The 26,417-nt window shown below is 41.6% G+C and overlaps 1 protein-coding gene across 1 annotated transcript in view; it reads left to right on the forward strand.

The window, feature by feature from the left end:
• Positions 1 to 26,417, forward strand: part of SCARA5 (scavenger receptor class A member 5) — a 1,100,058-nt gene that overhangs the window by 1,019,269 nt on the left and 54,372 nt on the right. The window contains exon 8 of the mRNA XM_085613113.1: positions 12,536 to 12,730. Within this exon, the coding sequence (XP_085469239.1) occupies positions 12,536 to 12,730 (195 nt within the window). The remainder of the gene's footprint in view (positions 1 to 12,535; positions 12,731 to 26,417) is intronic.

The raw sequence follows: 26,417 nt of genomic DNA on the forward strand, positions 1-26,417 counted from the left end.
ACAAAAAAACTAGAAGACATTTTTTATGTTAAAATCTTTTTTAATCGGGTTTTTCAGTTGTATATAATGTCGTCTTCGTTTGTATAATGGTAACAAAAATGCTTAACACTTTTTAATATTACTTTTCAACATAATGCACAGCAGCCACAATGCTCTACAACATAGCCAAAAGTTCTGGCTAAGCACATAAGGTCCCAAAGGCGAGACCTATGTGCTATGCCAATGCTTGTTTTTTAGGTCGCGCATCAGCGTGAAAGACCAGCAAGACCTGTTGTGTCTATTTTTATCTCAATTGTTTTTCTCATTCCCACGTTATCTGTCGTCCATCACATGTTTTATGTTTTCAGGGTCGGAACATGTGACAGAAAGGCTAATTTGATGTTTTTATATCAATTTCACATGTTATAGTAACTAAAAACATAACTGTGATAAAATCTCATAACTGATTAACACAAATTAGACATCTCCTTTTCCACGTCCATAACGCGTGATATAGAATACACTGCCTGAAAAATAACATTCAAAACCAGGGGAAAGATCAAGCAAGGTGTGCATTGCGGTCTAATTGAAATCATAATCAGAAAAATAAACATTCCATGCACAGTACTGGTGAAAAAAGAACCTCTGCATCCTAGCATGAGTGATTACAGCACAAAGACACTCCCTCATACATGCTTTCATTTTTATATCTGAAAAATAGCCACCCTTCACACAGCCATGTCTGCCAGAAACAAATGAATCATAGCATGTGTTTTACTTTAGTCATTCTGTGAATAACTCTCTACCTTGGGAAGAAGATCTTATGCTTGAAGTAACTCATTATACTGATATGTGATTTCTGCACAAACAATGACTTTATTTTTTTTAAATATGGCAATAATCATCACCATTTTCTTTCAGATGATGAATCTATGTGTGTTAAAAGGATTCAGTTTAAATAGTTAGGAAAATTTGAAGATGGTTCACATTTTCTCAGATTTTCCTAAATCACCTTGATGGATTAAGGAAATCAGCCCAAACAAAGTTATGCTTCTGACTAATACCAGCCATCTGCATGATTAAATAGTAATGCATCAATGAGGCAGGCATGCTCTGCTCATCTCACACGTGACTGCAGACCAGGAAACACAATGATGGAACTTCAGATGCAGTCATACTTTGAGGTTCTTCATAGGTTGACTTAGTCGCACAGTTTATGTTTCATACAGTTTTCAAACAGTAAATGTATATTTTTTATTACTCATATAGTTCTTGTTGCCAAAACACCCAGTTTTGGTCAATAGGCTAAATATGCAAAGTAGGCACGCACAGGGAGATTAATAAATGTATTTACTGTTATATACCTACATAACATGCTGAGTCTGAATTTAAGCCCATGTCTCTATTGTTCACATTCAGCAATTTAGCCACAAGTCTCCATTCCATCCCTTAATCCGAACTCCACCAGGTTAGCTTCATAGGCCAGTCTCCAGCCTGCATTGTGTTCTCTAAAGACCACTGGAAGTCACAAGACACCCTGGATCAGACAACTGCCAAAAGTGTTACTCTTGCCCTGTTCAGATTCTTACAGGGGCATATCAGCAAGGGTCCGCGATAGAATTATCGCCGCTTTAGTGTCCGATTTCGGGCGAAAAGCGGCGATAATTCTATCGCACTATCAGCAAAGACACGCTAGCGCGTGTTCTCATGCCTCAGTGCCCTTTCCCTTAATGCCCAGCTTTGCATCTCTAATGAGATGCAAAGTGGGCGTTCCTCACCAGAATAACGTGTGAAATGTCGCTAACCGACATTTCTCCTATTATTAATCTGCACGCTAACCTGCACGTTAACCTGCACAGCGATAAGAAAAGAAGCGCTAACCACGCTTATCGCTACTTTCCTTACGCCTGGTTTCAATCTGACTTCGCCATTATATCCAATGGGAGGTGGATATTATGGCTAAGTCTGCCCTGCCCTATTACCAAGCTATTGCCTTTCGCTATGCGATTATTGCTGGATTTCCAGTGATAATCGCACGTTTAGCAGCTATCGCTTGGATTTTTATCACTTTGGAGATAAGCGTCGCTGATAGCGCGCTAGCTCTGCGATAAAATCCAGCGACAGCCGGCGATAATTATCCTCGCGCTAAGCGCGCTCAACGATAATTATCGCCGGCTGTTGCTGATATGCCCCACAGTTCTTTAAGGGAGCTAGCTACAAGGTCAACGATTACACAATAGATCTTAAAACCAAAGCAAACATTATCAAGCAAAGCAATGTTCCAAAATGGATATTGTTAGTGATTGTCAGTGATGCAGGACTGGGTATAGGGAACTGCTTTTTCTTTACACTGGATGGACCCTTTCAGATAGCAACAGTGCAACCTTTAAGAACTAATAGACTTTCATTGTTTGAAATTTGCTTCTAGTCTCCGTTTTCTGTGGGGGACTTTGAAAGTGTCGTTTAAACACAGTTAAAGATCATATCTGGAAGTTTGGTGATGGATGAATCTGGATATTGCGCGTGCAGGTTCAATTTCTGTCTGCGACACACATATGACACATCTCTACTCATTCCGGGCATTTTGCAGCTTTGAACACAAATAACATCTGTGCTGATTGTCAGATTTAAGATCTCTGCCCTGATGGAGAGTATTGCTCTAGAGTGAGTTGAACCTTTGCTTTAAAGAGTTTCAACCTATTGTCTCAGGTCCGGGGCTAGTGGAAAACTATTCACCCCTTCTTAAATATCAAGGTGGAAAGTTCCTTTATTGTAACCCATTAATAGTCAATTTCCAGACATCACCAGTGTTGAGGCTACGAGCTCCTGAATAGCGTGGAACCCCATGATAACTGCGTACAATTGCATTCTGGTACATAAAGCATTTCCAATTTTGTTGGTGTAAATACAGGTTTTCTCTTCATCCCTCTGCCCCATAGACTGCCCCCGTTACGTATGGTCTTACTCCTTTATTTATGTATGTTGCTTCCTGCGCAAATTCATCAGCTCACCGCATAATTAACCTCCACTACATACCACTCCAAAGCACAAAATACCGTTCAACATATTTACACTCCATAACACACAAACCCATTCAACATAATTCCTGTACACTCAATACCACATAAATACTATCCACATAATTCCACAACACACCATGCCAGAAAATTCCCCTACACAAATCCACTCCACACCACACAATTCCATTTCTTCAAAATTCCACAATTAATCCAATCCAACCCACAAAATTCCACTGCACACCACATACATACACTCCGTAACACATAAAACATTGCCATTTACAATGCCAATAGCTCTAACTCAAAAAATGCATGACCTATTGTATTTTCGGTGCTTGTTTTTATTTTGTGACCATATTGTCGTTTGACCGGTTATTGCACACACTAGATGCAGTTTAATCCGAGGAAAGACTTCTTGCTTCCAGCCAAGGTAGCCACGATGACACGAGGATTCCTCAGTGAAGCAAAGGTTAAAGCTGTGGGTCAGATTGCTGTTCCTTCTGAGAGTTCATTCTCCACTCTCATCAAGGCTGTGGCCTTTCTCCCCCACAAGAATACATGTTTTTGATTTTTGCTATACATATATACATTCTTCCAAGCAAAAGCTTATTCCTTAGTAGCCTGGGCTGCACACAGGAGAGCTACTTACAGCTAGCTGGAAACCTACCAGTAGCTCACGAGCTACTCGTTGGAGAAGCCTGCACTACATACTTCTATCCCCGAAGTTACACCCTGCATATCTTGCAGAATCTATGCCTAAAGTATGTGGGCAGCAAACATAGGGGCATATCAGCAACAGACGGCAAAAAATATCGCAAAGCGCGCTTAGCGCTTTTATATTTATCGCCGCCTCCTATCGCTGTAATTTATCGCCCGGATAACGCGTTATTAACAACGCTTTACTCCAGGGCGATAAATTATACATCAAAAGTGGCGTTATGTGGGAATATCGCTGTTAAACCAGAGATATTCCCACAGCGATAGAAGAAACATTGATGATAAGGAGATGTGGATTCAGCCACTGAATCCACCTCCCTTGTCATAGATAGGGTAGTCATGAAAAATAGCAGCCTTAAAATACCGGCGATAACAGCAGTTAACGCTGTATTTTACATCGCTATGGGTGTCCTGGGCCGTATTGTAAATACGGAGTAGGGCAGTTAGAGATCATTTTCCCTTAGTTTTTGCAGGGAACGCCTACTTTGCATCTCATTAGAGACGCAAAGCGAGGCGTGAACTAAACAGGAGCTGATTCAAGGAAACACGCGATAGCGTGTCCTTGTAAATATTGCGATATAATTAGCGCCGCTTTTCGCCCGAAAACGGACGCTAAAGCGGCGGTAACATTGCCAGCCCTGGTTGATATGCCCCATAGACCTTTCTGTCTTAAACACGTGATATTCCTCACTGCATGCCAACTACAAGTCTGCTCCCCTGATGCCTGCAGCCACCATTCACAAGGAAGAAAATGTCCCCTGGGTACAGCTTCCACTTTGCAAATGTGTTACCATCCCCTTTCGGTTATCTGTAACTGATCAATGATTTGCTATTGCAAATAAACTTGCAAGCCGTTGCTAGATTGCAAACTGATTTACAAAGGAGAAGGGGTGGTTGTTACATGTCCCCTATCTTTTGCAAGTGCCGTAAGTTGCAAATGACACTTTGTGAGTCAGACAGACTTCTCCATGTCACCACGGGTCTTTAGTACATTGCAATTGTAACATAATGTTTGCCATTTGCAAACACTGTGATCTTGTGACTCACAAAACAGTTTCATCCATCGGGCTCTAAACCCCTTACGAGGCCGGGATGGGAAATCCCCAAAATTGTTGTGTTGAGGAAGGGATTTCATCAGTGGAAAATAGAATATAAAGAAAAGTAAATATATGTGTTCTCAATCAGTGATTTGAGATTATTAACATATATATAGATATGTGCTCATGTGAAAATGTAATTCCCCAACAGATTTCAAGAGTACTTCTCGAAACTTTGCGAATTACAAAGGTGTGCACCCTAACTATTGATCCCAGAGTATCGATGAAACACAATGCGGCCGATTCACAGAACTGACTTAAGACAAAATCCTAAACTTACTACTTTTGGTATTCACAGAAGTTAGGATTTTGTCTTAAGTTTGTCTTAAGACAAACTTAAGACAGACTTAAGACAGACTTAAGACAGACTTAAGACAGACTTAAGACAAACTTAAGACTGACTTAAGACAGACTTAAGACAAGCTTAAGACAGACTTAAGACAGACTTAAGACAGACTTAAGACAGACTTAAGACAGACTTAAGACAAACTTAAGACAAAATCCTAACTTAAGTCTGTCTTAAGTCTGTCTTAAGTTTGTCTTAAGTCTGCCTTAAGTCTGTCTTAAGTTTGTCTTAAGACAAAATCCTAACTTCTGTGAATACCAAAAGTAGTAAGTTTAGGAGTTTGTCTTAAGTTAGTTCTGTGAATCGGGCCCAATATGAAGGACAAAATGTTGGAAAAAATTAAGTAGCAAGAAACAAGTAAGTCAGTCTAGATTTTCTACAACTAACTCCACATATATGAATCTACACTGTGCACATATCTTCAAAGTACATGGATGTGTAGTTAGGAAAAGTAAATATATAATTTCCTATATACACTTAACTTTCAATATTCGGCCCCTCGATATTCTTGTACCCCAATATTCTGGGGATAGATAGTCAGTACTACAATCAATGCCAAACTATTGTAAACCTTCAGCCATGAGGAGCAGCAAACCTGTGGGTGAGGTTTTCCCATTGTATTAGACTCGGATCTTGCGGTCATGGGGTACAGGCCTCCTCATACATAGAGATGTGCACAGAGAACCAGCGGGGGACATGTGATGGACTTGGATACTCTGCATTGAGGCTCAGTCCTGTTCTGACTTTGCAATATTTCCTTCTCAGACCACAGAAGGCGCCTGATAAACAGGAACCTGCTCTAGGACTCCCACCTTGCTCCGCATTCCTTCAAGCTAACCACAATGTTTTTTGTTTGCAATGTAAATCTTGTGTTTTTGAAAGATTAGTGGCATAAACCAGTTTGACTTCCATAATTGACAGATGGTCCGAGTTACTGCAGCTGATGTTATCAATCCCATGAGTGGCTGTGAGGCATCAGAGACTGTATAATAAACTGGTCACGTTTATTTATCCAAAGGGTTCTGCCTGCTCTTTTGTATGTTACATAAAACAAGAAAAATACATTAAAAGGCCCGTAATTCGAAGAGGGGTCTGGTTCTCGCATTTTTTCCATTCCCCAGTATATTTGCAAAGTTGCTCTGTCTGATAGGAGTGAAGTGCAGCAAAGCCAGTTGCTCCCATGGATGAATACAAGTTTCTTATAGAATAAAATCATTGACCCTTGACCTTCTTTACCAAAAATGGGATTCTTGTCATGTTTCTCTGTAGGAGACACTCAATGTCAAATATACAAGCTGTCCTTGCCCACTCGTTATCCTGCTTCAAGCGCCCACTTGCTTCTATCTTTCTGTCTCTCACACACTTACTCTCTTTCACTCCCCACCCATTCTATCCGTCTCCATCTCTCTGATTGTCTTTCTTCTCTCTCCTCCTTCCACACAGTTTTTCTCCTTTCCTTTCTCTCTCTCTGCCCTCCAGCTCGCTCCCTATCACCCCCCTCGTTCTTTCCCTTCCTCTCACTATCTCTTTCTCTTTATGACTCTCACACTTTCTGCCCCTCTCACTCCCTCTCTTTCTCTCACTCTCTTTACATAGCCCTCTCATCCATGCTCCCTTTCGTTCTCCCTTTCTCTCCCCTGCCTTGCTCTCGCTCTGACCACCACTCTCTCTCTCTCTGACTGTCCCTTTCTTCACTCTCTCCCCATCTGTCTCTCTCACTCTCACCTCTTTCTCTCGCCCTAGCTCTCACTATTTTCTTTCCCTTTCTCTTTACACTCTATTAACTTTCTCTCCCTGCCGCTGAACATCTTTGATTGTGGGGATATTGAAATTAGGGGCATATTATCAAGCCAGGCGATAAAATTATCGCCGCTTTAGCGGTACAAAACTGCCGCTAAAACGACGATAACAGGCTTGATAATATGCTCTATGGAATTCCAATTGAAGCCCATGTTAGATGTGAAGGACGTCTAACATGGGCTTCAATTGTATATGTGTGAGGCTCGAATAGAGGGACAAGTAGAGAGGGGTTCAAATAAGGAATCCGAAGAAGATGAAGGAGATCCAGAAAGGAGAGAGAATTGATCAGTTAGAAGCATTCTCAAAGATTTATATCTAAGTAATGAGGAGACTGGTACATGAAATTTAAGCTGTACCTCTTGGGGGTGAGGAAACGAGAATCTTTAAGTGAATGTTTAACGAGGAATACCCCTTTAATGGCCCATTGTTTCCAGAAAATGGTACGATTTGATAATTTAATGAGTTTATTATGCCACAGAGCTGAGCCTAAAAATACTTGTAGAGGTGACTAGGATTTGCACTTAACTGGGTGAAAGGTAGAAATAAAATGTGAAATCGTTGGATGATTAAAAGAACGAGGAGGATTAGCAAAACTAGCCAACAAGGAAAAGGGGATGGGATGAATTAGCGATTCTTCCAGATTGTGCCAGACAGAACTGGAAATCTCTTCAGTGGAAGATAAATATGGGGTAGCACTTGAATTAAAAAGGAAGAATGATATAGTCAAAAATTGGGGAAGTGTACACCACCCGATCTTTAGGAGTAGATAAGAGAGCTGAAGAAATTCAGGCCTTTACTTTTCCCATTAAGGGTTTTAAAAAACTTTAAAGGAAGTCTAACTGGTAACATGGACAAATAGAAATGAATAACGGAAGCAGCATCATTTTGATGGTGTCCACATCTACCGCACCATGATAGGAAAAGGGGATACCATTTGTTTGTTATATTATTAACTTTTAAGAGAACCTCATCTTAATTAAGTTGGATCGTTTTTGCAAGAGAGGAGGAATATTTAATCCCCAAGCAGGTAATACTACTGATCTTCCATTTAAGAGCAAACCCTTCAAACATGCTCCTTAAACAATATATATTTTATGGAAGAACATTGATTTGGAGAAATTTAGTTTGTACCCAGATAAGGAGGCATAAGAGGAGAGAAGATCCGAGAATGCAGGCAGAGAAATTTCTGGATCTGAAATATATAACATAATAACGTCTGCAAAAGCTGTCTATTTGATTTCAATTGCCTTATGTTTAAAGCCTCTGAAGGAAGGTGAATGATGCAAAGAATGTAAAAAAGCTTCAAGGGAAAGAATAAAAAGCAAAGGAGAAAGAGGACATCCTTGACGGGTACCCTGTTCGAAGGGAAAATAAGACGATTGAGAGCCATTGGCAAAAACTGAGGTAGTAGGCGAGGAATATTGCAAACTGATCAAAGATAAGATAGAGGGTCCAAAACCATGCCATTTGATAGCACGCATCAAAGAAAGCCAATAAACGCGGTCAAATGCTTTCTCTGCATCCAAGGTTATGGCAACGATAGGGGAAGAACTCTTAGATGCTAAATGAATAATGTTTAGAAAGGTTCTGGAATTACAGCTATTGTCCTCCCCTTGACAAACCCGGTCTGCTCAGGACTAATCAACTCTGGGAGAACTTAATCAAGGAAATGGGACGATAGTTAGCACAAAGGGAAGGGTCCTTATCTTTTTCAGGAATTAAACAAATCATAGCATCCAAAAAAGAACCTCGAGCTTCATTACAGGAAACAAAATGTTGAAAAAAGGTTAAAAGATGAGGCAAAAGAGTAAGGGAGAAACAGGAATAAAATTATGTAGTAAGGCCATCAGGGCCAGGAGCCTTATCATTAGGTAACTTAGATAAAGCAGATTTGATCTCAGAAAGGGATATGTCAGCTTCCAAAATAGAACAATCTGGAAGTGGGGAAGAGCTAGGGGGTAATGAATCGAAATATGAGTCCAAGGCAGTATTAGACGGAGAGGATTCAGGGGTGTATAAAGTCTCATAAAAATCTGTGAAACATTGTAATATTTCGTCATCTTTGAAACAATGAATACGACAATCATCAGTAATCGTGACAATTCTGGACCTTTGAGATTTAACTTTCAGATAGTTTGCTAGCAATTTGCCGGCTCTATTACAGCCTCCATAAAATTTTGAATTAATTTTCCATAATGTTCCAGAAGCGTCTTCCTTAGATTTCCTATTAAAATCTAGTTTTGCCTGAACCAAATTCTTGAGGGAGTCAGCATTGTTAGAAGAAAAGTATGCATGTTCCAGTTTCTTAATGGACGATAAGATAGACGCAGACTCCTTACGATGTTGTTTCTTTTTATTAGTGTTAGAACCGGCGGTCTCTAGTTGGCAGAGGTATACACTTCTGACAAATAGGGACCAACCAACTCTAGTCAGGGCAAGGGGATTACACACTCAGATAACCCCTGCTACCCCCTTGGTAGCTTGGCAGAGCAGACAGGCTTATCTCAGAGGCAGTTTGTTAAGCATTTATGACCACATACAGTAATAAAGTGAATACACTACAGATGGACACGACACCGAAGTTATTATAAAAATAGTATTTTTATATAAGGCTTAGCACAAGACCAAATAACGACAAAAATATACCACAGTCTTAATAAATACTCTTTGGAAGGAAAAATAATAGTTCAAGTAAGGTTTCTTCTTGGCAAATAGTTCTTTAGCAAAGTATTCTTCTGAGCGCAGTTCTTTGGCAACAATGTAACCCCCACAGGAGTCACACGACGTCGAGTCTACAAGATTCCCAAGGTTCGGCGTCGACCGCGAGGAGCGCTACGTCGAGCCTGGAGTTGCAACAGACCCCACAAGTACAGTACCTTGAGAAATGAAGAAAACGATGATCCACGGCGTCGAGATGTCGGCGTCGAGGTCGGCGTCGATCGTGCCTCGGAGTCGGGTCAATCCGTAACGGCGTCGAGGGATGTCGGGCCGGAGCAGCGCTCACGGCGTCGAGAAGGGCGTCGAGTCGATGCGATCAGCAGCGGCGTCGGGACGGGGTCGCTTAGAGGTGGAGCCGATACTCACTCCTCACTGGCGTCGATACCGGCGTCGAGACGGGGTCCCTTGGAGCCGGGGCCGATACCCACTGCTCACTGGCGTTGCTGCTGGCGTCGATCGGGCCCGGCGGCTGGCGTCGAAGGCTCGGGACACTGGAGCCGTTACTCACGATGTCGAGCTGGATTCGGCGGCATCGGCGGCGTCGAGACTGCAGATTTTCCCTTGTGTACTGGAAACAACACTTTCCAGCAATTCAGCAATTCAGTAGATGGTGAAGTCCTTTGGCCCTGTGACTTCAGCAGGAGACTGGCACTCTTCCAGTCCTTGGAGATTTCCTAGCAAGTGTTCAGAGAGTACACACCAAGTTCCTCTCTCCTTGTTCCTTGGCAAAAATAAAGAAGCAGCTTTCAGGTTCCTCCACAGCAAAACAGCACTCTGGCAGAAAGGGGAGGCAAGTCCTTAGATCAGCAGGCTTCTTGTCCTTGGTACAGGTTTCCTTGTCAGAAGTGATCTGAGTTCTTGGTTCAGAGGTCCTTCTCTTATACCCCTTTTCTCCTTTGTTCCCTTTGTCCAAGCAGGGAAATTCCCCCCATCTCAGGTTCGTTGTGGGTGTTGCCAGGCAGAGGCACCTGGCCTATTCACTGAGCAGGGCAGAGTCCTCAGCCGCCCAGCAGGAGGCGGAGCCAGTATTGTCACTGGCAGGAGCAGGGCTATCAGTCGCCCAGCAGGAGGTGGAGCCAGAATTGTGTCAGGCAGGGCAGGCTACTCTCCCCTCACTCTATGTGTAAATGCCTCATTCACCCCACACTGACTCACACTGACTCATTCAGACCTCTGGAGCCACCCAGCCCCTGACACACACACCAAACCAGCAGAGACCGGTGGATAGTTGGACAAGAAAATAGACACTTTCTAAAAGGGCTATTTTCAAACATAGAATTTAAAAACCATCCATCCTAAAGGGTGTGTTATTAAATTCTGAGTTCAGGGATACTAAACTCGACCTGCTACCATGCTCCCTGAGTCAGATAGATTATAATGGAGTTAATAATCCGTCTGCCCATTCTGGCCTATGGGAGGCAGGTAGCCCTTCAATAGTGAAAAACGAAAATGGCTGTAATTCACTATTAGGTCATGCCACACACATCAGGGCATGACCTACCTTTTACCAACAATGCACCCTGCCCTAGAGCCTACCATAGGGGTGTCTGAAATGTGGCAAAGTGAAGGTTTAGAGACTGGCAAGTAGGTTTCCTTGCCAAGTCGACATGGCAGTCAGGGACTGCACGCAGGCGCTGCGGTGGCAGGCCTGAGACACATTTTACCAGCAGCAGTTAACTTACACGCCCTTGGCACACGCAGTGCACTAGACTAGGGTCTGAACAGTAAGTCAACCAAGCCAATCATGGTAACACTAATCAATGTAATAATTTAACATAGGGAGCACTTGCACTGTGGCACTGATCAGCAGTGGCACAGTGCCCAAAGCAATAATCCAGCAAAAACATAGTAAACAGAGGAGGCAAACAGAAAAAAATGGAGGAGAGACTCATGCCAATGATGCCAGGTCTAACAATTAGTAACATAATCAATAATAAATCCCCTAGCAGTTGCCTTAAAAGCATCCTATGTGGTATGAAAGGGCATATCAGGACTAACATTGAGAAGAAAAAATTCTGAAATGAAATCCTTAAAGCGACCAATAAACACGGGATCCTTAAGAAGATAGTTGTTAAATCGCCAGCGACGGGATTTAGAAGACCGGGAGGGGAGATCTAAATTGATAAGAACAGGAGCATGATCAGAAATCAAAATGGAACCAATATCAGCATGTGATGAGTTGGGAAGAAGAAGTGGACTCAAAAAAATATAATCAATTTGAGATGTAGAGTTATGAGTCGGAGAACAGAAAGTAAATTCCAAAGAGTCAGGATTGAAAATTCTCCATGCGTCGACCAACCCTCTAGAGTGTATAGTATTAACAAAGGTTTTTGGCATTTTATTAGGGACATACCTGGAAGAGGTTTCCTATCAATAAATGGATCAAGAACCTGATTACAAAGAAATTGATTATTTGTAGTGAATGTTTTACCCATTTTGCTGGGATTTTTGTCTATCTGAGGCGTTTGATGTTACCTTAGCAATCTTTGCATTGCAAGGTTTCACAGAAAGAGTATTTTTGCAGGAGATCCTCCAGGGCTGAGTTTGAATTTACTGCGAAACCCATCAGATTCCATTTTTCGTATTGTTTGTTAACCTCTTAATACTAAATAGATTTTGGTAATTCTGTAGCACAAGCAGGTACATTTGGTTTGAGACAGCTTCCTACATGTCTTTTTTTGTCTATTACGCTGTATTACCTGAATAATTCTCCATGATGCAATTGGCTCAATAGACAGAAAAAATCCCTTTTATGTTGTGGAAGTGCTTTTTACACTAAACAATTGCGGGCCACGATCTGTCTTACCTTTACTCCTTGCATCACATTCACACGTATCTTTTGAACTATTTGTTTGCAGCTGCAGTGGAAGAGACCGTGATCCGCCTGGTGAATGGTTCAGGACCTCATGAAGGCCGCGTGGAGGTCTATTATGATAAGCGATGGGGGACAGTGTGTGACGACGGCTGGGACAAAAAAGATGGCGACGTGGTGTGCAGAATGCTGGGATACAAAGGCGCAGAGGAGGTGTACCGAACAGCCCGATTTGGTCAAGGTAATGCAGACAACCGGTATCTTCACACTAAAGATAGACTCAGGATAGTCATATACTAAAGCCGCATTGGACTTTTGATTGAAATACCAGCACAATTGCACAACAAGAATTTAGGATATGGAGCAGAATGTTACTGGTAGTGCAAGGGGGTGAGGGGAAGTGTTCAATTCTAGAAAGTCCAGAAGCAGAGTGATTCAGATTAAAACAACTCAACGCAAGATTGTAAATAGCATAAAATACAGTGAGACATGCACAGCTGTGTAAATGTTATTTAAATGATTACATATTTGGAAAGCATGTCCATTTTTCTGCCTAAAGCTGATCTCGGTCAATAGCAAGCTACGGCCTGATTACTACAGCCTTTCCTCACCATAGGAGCACAACGTTTCCACCATTGTCCAATTTCACAGACTAAGGCTACATTAGGGAATTGAGAAGCTGCACTGTTGTGGTGACCTAAATAGAAAGCATCAACAGTCAAAAAAGCAGGTACTAGGTACTTGGTAGGGGCGAGCAGGAAGCAGCAACTTCCAAATGTACAAGTTCACACAAACAGATCGAAGTCAGGTGCAAATTGGTCTTGAAGAACAGAGGAGCAGAGCCCAACATTCATATATCCAAGAAATTGGGTTATATGAAGGCATCTTTATTAACAACAGAGACATCAATTATCAATAAGCAGCGCATCAAATTCTTGTTTGTTATACTTGAAATAAGATGCTCCAGATGTAACTTCTAGGAAGCTTAGAAAATGTATTTTGTAAAGATCCAGGTAGGGGGCCTTGGGGAGTAAGTACATCAAGGAGGAAAATCATGTTATTTGTGTCATTTTGTGCGATGAACATACTTCAAAAAAGCAGGAGCCAGGGCATGATGGACTGGGATACCAATTCTGGGTGCAAGTCTAGTTTCTCACTCAGTGGAAATATTTAATGGTGGGATTAGTATTAATATGACTGATGCATCCTGGGTAATACATAGCATTTCATAGTTCAAACTTGGGAATGAACTTTATGAAGACTGAGCTGCCATTTACAGGCATTTACTGATTGTGTTCCCTTTACAGGTTACACAGCCAGCGTGGTGTAAGTGTGCCTTTAGCAAGAGTTAGTATCTGTTAGACTAGCATACAAATATGATGGGGGAGATTGGGCTGTGGACATCTCAGGGAGAAGTAAATATGTAACAGAAAGTAAACATAACTACTTGTTTGACATTTACCATCGCTTTTGAAATGGCACAAAACCAATATATCACTTCTACTCTAATTTCACATGTCTTGCTTAAATGGCAACGCATATTTTCTGAAGGGAAAACCGTGTTTGTGTGAAATATTAATCATATTCGCCACTGTAGTCATTACAACATATTGCGTTCTTCTTCGCAGCAGTAAACCAGGCTAGTGCCATGTTCCTTTGGCATGTAGCCAGGCATTGCAAGAATTTAGTAATACTAAGATGAGTTTAGAAAGTAGGTTCATGAGGGCCAGAACAGTGCCAGATGTTCAGGCTAACCACTGTGTTAAAAGTATTCCATGTCAGTTGCTAATTTGTAAATAAACAAGTGTCAGAGAATCGAGGTATTCCTCAGAGGGCCACTACAGCTTGCACCGCCACCTGGAACTGCCAGGCGCCAGGGTAAACGCCCCGTATTTTCACATCACACTCCAGAAATTTGAACAGTTCGAGGCCGTCCAAAGCAGTAAGAACGACCTGGATGCACTAGAAATAATATTAAAACGTGTATTTAATTGTTAAACTGATGGACTCCCCTCAAGAATAGAAAAACAGCGCCACCATGTGGTGGACTGTCATAAGCAAGTGCTAGGGTTAACAATTAAGTGCTGGTGCCCAGTACCTGCTAGACCTGGGCCGAATTTCAGTTTCGTCAGAGTAATTGGAGCAATTTCGCTATGTCCACATTACTCTTTGATGCAAATTTCCCGATAATTATGTGATTGCTCCTCCATTCGTAATTAAGAGTAATTTGGGGGAAAGATCCTAACGCAAAAGCACATTTAGCATGCGTGAGCACCTGCTCGCACATGCTCACACTCACTATTTGTGTTTTGCTGAATTTAGCACTGTTCTTTAGCACAAAATGCATCCTCGTGTCCATTTTGGCATGAGGGCAGCCACGGCCCATGGAGGGAGTTCCGTGGGGCGGTAAGGCGGGGCGGGGGAGGGGCAGGGTGGGGGGGTTCTAAAAACCGGAATATGGATAATTGCAGGTAAGTAAACAATTAAAAATTTCGTAGCGCGCGCCGCATCGCAAAATGCGATGCAGCGCGCGCTACGAAATTCGTTTTATTTATTTAATTGTTTACTTACCTGTAATAATCCATATTCTGGTTTTTAGAACCCCCCACCCTGCCCCTCCCCCGCCCCGCCTTACCGCCCCACGGAACTCCCTCCACGGGCCGCGGCTGCATGAGGGTGCATTTTTACACTAGGAAAATCGTGCTAAACGTTGGTATTAAGTTGGGGGAGAATCCTACCCCAAGAGCGCATTAAGCGAGCATGAGAGGCCGCTCGCACTCGGTATTCATGTTCTGTTGCATTTCGGGTGCAAACTCAAGCTTACTGTACTGAGTGTAAACTTTCTACAAGGCAATCATCCTTCATACAGCCTTAAAAGTACACACTTATACACAATTACAGTTGACTAAGCAAAATACAATCTCTCCAAAGAGAGCCTAAAAAGGATTATTGTAGTGCATATCATGTATCCACAGTTTGTTCCGGTGAATTACCAACACTAAAAACCATGTGTTTTTTTCCCAACAAACTTTATTGATGTTGACATTTATGGAATGCATACATGTGAAGGCATCATTTAACATTATCATTCATGTAACTGCTAATTATTTGTATTACACTTCGTAGAATTGTATACATCTTATACATTGGTTATTAGTAACGTACAGTTCCACATTTTCAGCCATCTTGTTGTGGGAAATGCATTCTATCATTGTTTAACTTATAATTGCCCCTTCCACCCCCGTCACCAAAACCCTTGCTAAGAACGGTTATCACGTAACAAAATATCTGCCTTCAGGCTTCAGCACGTCATTCCTTAAAACTCTGTTGTCTTTAATACATGCTTTACACAAGAATTAGGTCAGGGCAACTGGCTTTGCTATAATATTTCACAATAAACAGGTCAAACTTATTAAATCAGGCATGAATTTTCCCAGTGAACCAATTAAGTCTTTACCATTGGCTTTACATAGTACCCAACAGCAGCCTATTCAAGTGTACATAAACTGGCAACCATCAAGCATACAGTTATAACATCATAAATACTTGAAAAACAATATACAATCCCACGCAACAGGGCCTAACAGGAATCATCACTGGGAAAACCCTCAGGGTTTACCCAGGGACAAAACACTTGCCGACTACTGAAATCTGGGAGATTACATGTACCAAAATACCCTTTTTCAACCTTTATAGCAATATCAGAGCACCAAGCTCCTTAAAGGTCCACGGGATTAACAAATGATTTTCACAATAAACTAAACCAACTCCCTTTATCATAGCGGTGCATAATAAGCAGACCAGATGTATGACCTCGGGCATAATGTTTCCCTGGGCACCAATTAGGCCTATAGCTTGTCACCATAACCAACTCAGGCCTACAGTTTTGAGTGTAAGCCTTTCCAGAAGGCAACCATCGAACGCAAAAATTAGAACGGAATAAATAAATTACAGTTGGCCAAGCAAAATATTGTTTCCTTTAGGATCACCTAAAAAAAGGATTTTCGAAGAGCAAAACTTCTCTATCCATGGTTTGTCAAAAAGGGTAACCAATTCCAAAGCATTGCCTACTATGGTAATCTTTAAGATCCCAAACAACAAAATAGCTTTTGAGTAAAAGCTTTAGCACAAGACAAAAAGTGCAATACTAGCAGTCGTATTAGTGAAAGCACACAAATTCGACTCACTCAAATCCTGTACTCAGTTGAACCAACAGTCTGGTGGAGCCTAAGCCACTCTCTCTGTAGCACTCTGAAACTTCTTTTTTGTTTATTACATAAATTCAGGTTAGAGTTGCACTGTCAAGTCAGACCAAAAAAATTATGTAGATTAGTGTAGCCCTGGATATCCCATACTGCCCTCCAGCACAAATCTGCCATCTGAAGTCTAAAGTTATTAATGGAAGGGGAGGGTGCTGGGACTGCAATACATTCATCACGGCTTCCCTCCTCCCATCTGTGCAGCTGCCAGAGAAAGATAAACACCATCAATTATCTAGTTATCTAAGACACTTTAATAGCAGTAAAATGTCATATGCTTGCCTCTGAAGATTCAAGCTCAGGCAGCTGGATAAATTAAATGATCACTGCTGCATGGGGGCATGCACTTCTTTGTGGAATAACACATCTTCCCAATTGAAACATGTACTAGTGGCTCCCAACATGTGAGCAGAGCCAAAGTCCCTCTGTAGTGATGCTCACATAATAGTCTGGTAAGAGCTGCACTGTCAAGCCATAGCATAAAAAGGAGATCAGAAAAGCAAACCTTGAAATCATAACTTTTATTCCACCAAGAAGATTTACCAGGTTGGGTTTGTAAGACTGGTGAAGGTCATTCAAGGAGAAATATTTCCAGAAACTTATTTAAGGTAAACATCTTTTCAGAATCTGTTTTTCCGGGTTGTTTTTCTCTAAATTCTCATACAACTGAGAGTGGGAGGTGGTGCCCATCATCCTTATGGTTACACCTGGATGAGGTGTTGCTTGAAGAGGATGGGTGTCAGTTCCTTTGGAAGATCAAAAGCATGGAGATGGGGATGCAGTTCCAGATCATAGGAAAACATAGGTAAAACCTGGCGGTAAGGAACAGTAATTTCTTTTGAATGCTTTCCCTGCCTTGGGAAAAGCCTCTGATGGTAAGGGAAACATTTGTTTTTTTCTTTACAAATAGAAAATCCGGTTTTGGGATTTATTTATTTATTTATTTTTAAAGAAAAAACTTTACTGTTTGCTACAGGGCTGTATACTTCCAAAGCAGACCTGTAACAAACAGCAAAATACCTTGACAGGAACTGCTGTGATTGCGGTACCTGCCAATGCCTTTATAAATGACCGTCTGCTAGGTGCTCATGTATAAATTTGGCAGATGGAGTAATCATAGCCAGGCAGATGTAAAGTCCACCGCCAGGCCAGTATATTAGAATTTATTGCTACCATGAATTCAAAAAGTTTCCATGTTTGTAAGGACTACTAGAAAGTCCTGGAGATGGTGTGAAATGAGTGTGTGATAAATTGTTACTCATATGCTTGACGACTGGGTTGTGTTTATCTTAGCAGTGTTCTATTAGCTTTAAACATCTTGCTATGTAGAAACATACTCTGTGCAAGTGAAGCAAACCCCAAATCCCAGAAAGCTTTGCGAATTGTGAAAATTTGGAAACTTTACAAACTTTTGCAGACAAAAAAACTTACCACAGCTCTAAATTTCAGTCTTGCAGGCAATTATTTCCAGTTGATTCTTAATCATACATACCTTGATTGCAAGTAGACAGAATCACAGCCAGGCATTGTTTCAAGGTTAGGACAATGTGGGTGTTGTCTGTATAGTTGTAGCAGCTACGGCCGACGGACAGTATCAGCAGTGGATGGGAAATGGGCAAGGGGCCCCCAAAAAGGAGGCTATGGTCGAATTTTGATGATTTGGACTTGCTCTGAGAGAACCAATATGACTTAAAGGCTCTATTCTGAATGCCCATCTAAGACAGCTTGAATAGGGTGAGTAATTGGGTCAATTCTATCTTTGGAGAGAGTCCGAGGTGGTGATGGGGATTGTGCCTCACCCTCAAGGACAGAAACAACTGTATGGTCATTTAGAACATGGTTGGTCACGTAAAACTCTGCAAGGTGAAGGTGTGCCACCTGCTCCATTACATTGATCCAAAAGTGATCGTGATTGAAGGAACAGTATTTTCCAGGGTTGTTAGTATGGAATCCAGGCTGAGGCTGTTCTATTTAAGTGGATGTGTTAAGAAGCGTTCTGGAAAGTGTAGCAGACGTGAAGCGCACCATTTTTTAAAACATTCAGCAGAGGAAGAATCTGCAGGAAGTTCTTAGTTTTGCAGGAGGCAAAGAGACCAGGGATATCAGGAAGAGAGGAATCTTTAAAAAATATACATATGAAAATAAAAACACATGACGACATCTTAGTAGTGAAATAGTTGTCCAGATCCTGCTCTCGTTTCTCAAAATCACAACACAAAGAGTTGCATATTGGTTAGGAAAGACACATTTGACCACTGTTGTATCTACCGTTGTACCTACATGTGGTCTGCTTGATTCTTCTACTTGTGCTCCAAGTTTTTTTTTTGGGGGGGGGGGTATTTATTCGGCAATTTAATTCTTATTCTGGGGAGTCCAGACTTTTAATTGTAATTAATATATTATTGTGAAGAAAAAAGGGAAGGGTCCCCATGACCAAGACATTAAGTATAGCAGGTTCAAGGGAGAATTATTTTTGACTATTTTAGAGATCTCACATTTACATTGACTTTTTCACATAAAAACACACTCTGGTTTAGACTATGGGAACACTCACCTACTGGCTAACACCCAAAGAGTAGCTCTCTATTACTTCTGTTGTTTGGCTTCTGTTAGACACGTGCATATTAAATTCCCTCTAATGAGGATTTTTGGGGGAGACGGTTTTCAGATTCAAGGTTACTTAGAGCAAGAATGTGGAGCTGTAGTCTTGTAGGCGGTAGATGCTGAATTTGAAAAGGAAATTCTGGTAATAAATATTCACTGCATGACCATCTTCTCATAGTAGAAAGGAGCATATCATTGAATTCTGTGCAGACCAGATACATGGACAACGTTACTGCCTCCCCGCATGTTTAGTTGCTTCCTCAGCTTTAGTTAATAATTGTGAATTCTAAAGCCAGCAGTTTGTCAAAGACGATGGATGATGCACAGTCACGAAACTGAGAGCCTTAGTTACAGTTTGACAGACAGGTTACTCTGTCACAGATGTGGCAGATATATTTTCTGCCACATTACAAGAGCATTAATGGCCTAACGGCTAGAGCGGTCGACTTCGAAGCTGGGGAACCGGGTTCGAGTCCAAGCAGGGTCGCTCAACGTCCTGTGATTCTGGGCAAATCACTTAATCTCCCACAAAAAATTAATATGTCCGTCTGTAATGCAACTGGTGCTCATGTAAAGCACTCTGATACCTTCGGGTCTAGTTCGTGCTATATAAAACTTCAAAAAATGATAATCATTTACAGCCTACGGCACTTGAAGTGTGGCAAACTGGATATCTACCATGTTTGAGATAAAGTATCCTGTCCACCAAACTCCAAATAGGAGCCCCATCACTGTGAGAGGGCTATGATTCTGCAGATGCTTAGTTTATGATTTGTGTTCACTGACACACATCTATGGCCATTTGGAAGAGCAGCCAAAAGGTCTATTGGGTTGCCCATTGTGCAGGAACTGATCTTGTGTTGAATTCCACAGGGGAGTGCCCATGATTGTTCTGTTGAGCCTTGGCTGTGCTGAGAGTAGGATGGGTCATGATTATATGAGTGAGGCTATTTTGAGTTGAGGCGTTCATGGATTGTGCATGCCATCTAGAGTTTGCTTCTGGTGTCGACGGGGAGCCATCTGAGTGAGATCTGGAGCCATCTGAGTGAGAGCGGGATCAGAGGCATGCGGTCAAACCTTCTATGTCTTGCAGTGAACCTTGCAGCGTCGTGGAGGGCAGCTTTCAGAGGGGTCGTGTGTCGCTGTAGGATGCCAGACAGTAGTGCATTCCGCGTAGTGAGTTCTTGAGAGCACTATGGATTACACCACTCACTGCTTGTGACACAATCACTATGTGCGACCACTGATGTACAAACACTATGTAAATGAGTATGACTTCCAATAACTGCCAATACATGTCCCTTCGATATCTTTAAAACACTTCCCCCATTGACGCCTGCTTTATCTCTGTTCTAGGACTACAAGGCTATGTATGGCTGTGACATGATAGGGAAGCAGGAATTATTTTTAATGTGTTTATTTTCCAACACATCATTTCCTAGTGGTCATAATTCTTTCAATAATTTTAGTTAGTTTAGTGTGGGTAATTCAGTGTAGCAGCCTGGAGCCATCCACCTACATCTAATGGAAATCCAATATCTTAGAACAGAATAGAGATTCTGGCACGCGACTTCTTTGTTTTGAAATGGGTTCAAGATGAGACAGACTGTATTCCACATAGAATAATAAAAATCTCACAACTGCAATCCGTTTAGGAATGTGTGTAGATATCACACTGAGAGCATACAGAAAAGCAGCCACGAAAAGCAGTGCAATTAGAAGGTAAAAGGACAAAGATATGAACAGAACTCCCCAATAATTCAAAAAAGTAAATGAAACCAGATGTGGTTGAATTCTCCTAAACATGATTTAGACAACCCTTTGCCAGCATGCGTGCTTCATTGATGAGGAACATGCCTTTATTCAGCTATGAATTGTTTTCTTCCTTTACACCCACCAAGCTGAAAGTTTAATTATTTCCTCTAGTTTTGTACAGTTCATGATTTAAACTTCTTTCTAACACTGAAGCTGTTTCTTCTGTGTGTCCTTTTTTGAGCTGTACATTTCCGATAGTGACTCTTTTCATTAAGTACATGTGGTTCAAGAATTACCTCTGCACATCAGTTTCACTATCCACAATCCCAAGAAAACTGCATTCCAGTCTTGGCTTTCCTCCTGAAAGCCACTGTATTTTGATTGTTTCAATTAATGCGAATAAAGACTACAGCTCCCAGAATGCACTTGAATTGTTAGAAGAAAGTCCCAGACTCAAACATTGAGTCGCCTGGAACCCTTAACCATGACTTGAACTGTTTCCAGCCCTCGCCGTGTATGGTGTTGGTGTTAGCCTGCCCTGGATTCAGATATTGTACCAGCAGTAAAGCCACCTCCTATCGTTTCTCTCTTTCCTCCTAGATGACAGAGGACCAAGACAGAAACAGACACAATGATATAGCGTTTACTTGGCTCGTGTAGGATGTGCAGCCTTCTAGTTTACAGCCCTTTCTGTGGTCCCATGAAAAACAAGCTCATTGACTGGCGAAATAGTCATTCTTTACCTCCAGCAGTCTCAAAGGTGCTCATCTGGTTAAGTTTCCATTATAGCAGACTTTACCAATGTTGGGCAAACACTCAACTCCAATTCAATAGTCCCTCTTTGCTTTCCAAGTTTTGGGAAGGTGCAGTGACAGTGCAAGACCTTCCAAGTTGCACAGGTTGTTTAACTGTAGGCAGACTCAGAAGTATAATTCCGGGTGTAGCAAACAGAGCGTGAACGGTTCCTTACCAATATACGAACCTTCGTAAAGTAAGTGCGATAAGCATTCACACTGATCACCACACCAACATGTTGCTAATTGCTACATTTATTAACGCAGACATGAATCTGACATTCTCTTCCCCGGGGCTCATGAAGTGTCTACCCACCAAGGGGGCTCGTTGGAGGTCCTTGTGCTCACAGATGTTTGGAAGGAGTAGGCATTGTTTACTTGTGTGATGCAAGTCACTCCTGACACTAAATAGAATTTAAAAATGCGCGCGTGCTTTGAAGAACACTGTCTGTTCATAGTCCTTGTTTATGATACTGTAGTAAGAGCTCAACTCTTGGCAAGGCAGAATTTCTTCTAGATCGCAGAACAAGTCTAGCAAGACGTTTTGAGGGCAGTAGCTAAAATATACAAGAATACCATCCAGCAGGTGTTTTGCATCTCCCAAGGATAACCCTCTGTCAAACTGGAACTGAGGATGAACTTACTGCAAAGTCAGTGTGTCTTTTATCATGCTCTTTGGTGTCCTATTAGCTCTATTACTTGGAGTTGCTAACATAATCTTCTTTGCCATTGAAATATGTCTTCACTGTCCATGGTGCAGGTAAATAAACCTATATTTGTTTGGCATATAATTTATTTCATACATTCTAATATTCTAATATTCTGCATCTACTCTGTGGTTTATGGACATTTATGTTCGTTTTTTTCCCTTTCTATTTCTATTATTGTATGGTACACAATTGAGTTTGGGTTGGAAACTGAGACCCAACTATCTTTCACTGTCACTTAGTACCTGGCCTTTTAAGGTCTCGCCTGAGACAGCGCGTTACTTACACGGAGCTTAGAGCCACCCGTTGTTTACCATTGGTTTGTTTCAACATCACTCTTTGCTTCTTTTTGGTCAGCGTATGTCTGCTTCACTTTCTCTTTCTGTGTTTATCCCTCCCCTGTAGTATGGCCCAAGTACTGCTTCCTTAACCAGTGTCTTTCCACTGAGGACATGTTTGGAGTTTTTTTCTTATAGTTGCAGCAGTGCATGTATTTGCAGGCTGGCCACTCCCACCCCCCTCTTCCTGTTCCACACCACATTGCAGTTTTTTTTTTATATATAGTGCAAAATCAGCCAGAGGGCATTTGATCACTTGACATGAGCACCAGATTATGTTACACAAGATCAGATTCATTTTTTTTATTTTTTATTGCATTGTTACTTATCCCCTCCCTCCACATTTTTTGCTTGCCCCGTTGTTGTGACATCACAATCCTCTTGTACCTACAGTGCCTTTTCCCCGCACACTATTCTTTCCCTTACATGGAGACCTTCCCCATACACACAGTTCTTGCCCTCATCATGCTTTCATGCATTCATTCATTCAACTGGCAATTTATACACACAATCCCCCATCCAGCCATTCCATCCATGCATACAATCCCTCACTCATTAATTGCATTGCCCTCTATACTGCTCAACCCGTAGTATCACTGCACCCTTCATCTTTTAATGAAAGTCACATACTATGCTTTTCATCCATTCATGTGCTCATTCACATATTTGACTGTCCATCCATGCACTTGCTTTCACTTTTGCGCTGTTACTCACTTGTTCATCCATCCAAGCACTCACTATTCATGCATACGCCCGATAAATCACTCTCATGTTCATTCACTCGTCCACCCACAAACTCACACAGGCGATCAGCAAAGGCCGGTCTTTACTTTAGAGGCCATGTGCATTGCCTTTACCAATGCTTGTACAGTTTGGTATCTGGCACAGTCCATCCCTGCATTTCCACATGATTTTCGATGGGCACTCAAACCTAACCCCAATTCTAGAGCTGTACTGAAGCCACAAACCTGATTCCAACAAAGCCTCTGTACAAAACGAGCTTTAGGGAAGGTGATACAAGCAACACAGCCTGACCTCTGGCTGCAGAGTGAGCCAGCTTCTAAAGCCACGGTTGCCTCAGGTAGTATTTCCTCCCTCAGTAATATTTAGTAAAGTTCATGATTTTCCCCTTCACAAAGTTCACAATGTCCACTTGGTTTATCTACATTTTCAAGTAAACAAAAATGTTTTCCGCATGGCGAGATAACTTTCACCACATAGCAAGCTCATTTCACTCTAATCAAAGCCAACAGTGCTGGACAAGGTATGCAGAATTTCTCACTGCAAATTTGCTTTTCTCGTTTCTCTGCGCAACGGCATTATGCAACAGAAGTACACTAACTTTTCTGTGAAGTCTGTCTTATGCAGAACTGGTTTGCTATTGTCAAATAAGTATGTGGGTGACATGCTATACAATGCAATAAACTGTCACAAAAGTCACCCTTTTCACTCTAATTTACAAAGCAAAAATCTTTGCAACTTTTAAGAAAATGTACACGTGTTTCCAAACAAAACTGAACCTTCACTCATTCGTGAATGCTCATTTTATTGACCTCTTCTATTAAGTAAATCCGGTCTAGTATCTTTGTCCTACTTTATTACAAATGTAATTTGACATAAAGGTGACTGCAGGAACCCCATAAATGTCCTACACAGGAAAAGAAGATACATATATTCCAAGTCGCTACAGCACTGTCTCAAACTAGTGTAACCAGTGGTAAGCAGGCTACATTTATCCTATATTGAGACATGCCAAATCCCACGGTGCCACCGCGTCATATCATACAATATCAGCTCCCCTCCAACGGTCACCCTGTGAAGTGCGGATATCTCCCAGTGACAGGGAAGACCCCCTGGAAATCGCTCAGTCAGTTTCCAGCTCCACTTCGAAGGGTCTACCCAACCGATGTCCATACCCCAGGACATTGAGGCAGCCATAGCAACCTTCTGTGTTTTTGAAAGGGTGTGGGAAGAGGACAGAAGTGCCTCTCAGGGGATTTTTAGCAAGCAACTCCTCCCCATCGAAAGCCCCGCCCCCTCTTAACTCAGTTTTGTATTTGTTTTATTTTCTTAAACTTGGCGGTTATGTATGTTGTAGAATGGCCTCACCCAATAGGTCTACGTAAAGTAGCCCCTCCAATGTGTATTGCCGGGTAGGAACTTGTCATCGGGGAGACATTGTGTTGCATTAGTAGCTCTATCAGAACATGACTATATTTGATTTTGATACACATAGTTGAAACAATATATTACCTAGGAGTTCTCTGGTACATTGTTTCTCTCCCTCGCGATTTGCTTGTTTTCTGCCACACTATTACAATGACATTCTGCATGAGAGCAGCCTTTCTCTTCCCTCCACTTCCTGTCCAGAACTTGGGGCAGGAAGTGATGTCAAGTGTTTCAACTGTAAACTTAAGTATTATATATGGTATGGTGCAAATTCTCAGCTGTGCAACTGAAACACGTTTAGAAATGAATGACCGAACGAGTGAGAACGAGGGATGTATTAAGTCTGGATAAGTTGAAAGTTCACTGCTTGACCCATAGCAGTGATCAGCAGGTCACGAGGCTGAACCATGACAAGGCCACCACATCTGCCCATGCTCCTGAAGATTGGTAAATTGTATACAATTAATTGGGAAACAGAAACATATATTGTTTTCAGCACTTAGAAACAGTAGAAATGTATTATGAAGCACTATTTAAAACACATGATTGTTATTAATATTAAGACAATGGAATTACCTTTTAAAAACTCTACCCCTTTACTTTCCGTGTTCAGAAACAGCACCTTTGAAATATGTCCATGTTTCGACGCAGATGTCATTTCATCTTGCCGTTCACACGCCATATCTTTCCTGGCATGACGTCTTCGCTTTGCCCAGCAAAACAAAAACTTGAAAGTAGCATACAAGCAGCACATTAAGACGAGAATAGCTGGAGGGCTTAAAGTTTGGGCAAAGGCCCAAAAAACAGTCCGGGAAAATATTCCCTTAACCTACAATACATTGAAATGGAAATGTGTGTGGAGGTATTTTAGTGTGGTTGGTACCATGTGTCTTTCATTACTTTATTTCCTTTTGTTGATGCTTTGCTATGTTCATGATAAATGATAGAGATTTTGTTCTGTTTTGTTAATTTTTGTGTAGGTGTTTATATACACACGGTTTCCAATTGTCTGACATGAAGCAATCTGACAATTCGGAGCTCTGAGCTAAGAAACTGTAGATAAAACCTTCAGTGTCCATCTTACTCATGTAGAAGAAGAGACATACAGGTTTTTTAAAAACAAAAAAGGCAGGCTCTTTTTTGTGGCGCTGTGAAGAAAGCTGCAGCTTAATGCTCTCTATTTAGGTCCCTACCACTTTCATGTTGAAGAAGACATATCCACAAGCAAACCAGCATTCACACTGCTCATCCACACAATCACACCCAGATCTAGTCCACACAAACATTCGTATAGCATCATCA

Source organism: Triturus cristatus, chromosome 6, assembly GCF_964204655.1.
Source record: "Triturus cristatus chromosome 6, aTriCri1.1, whole genome shotgun sequence".
Lineage (NCBI taxonomy): Eukaryota > Metazoa > Chordata > Amphibia > Caudata > Salamandridae > Triturus > Triturus cristatus.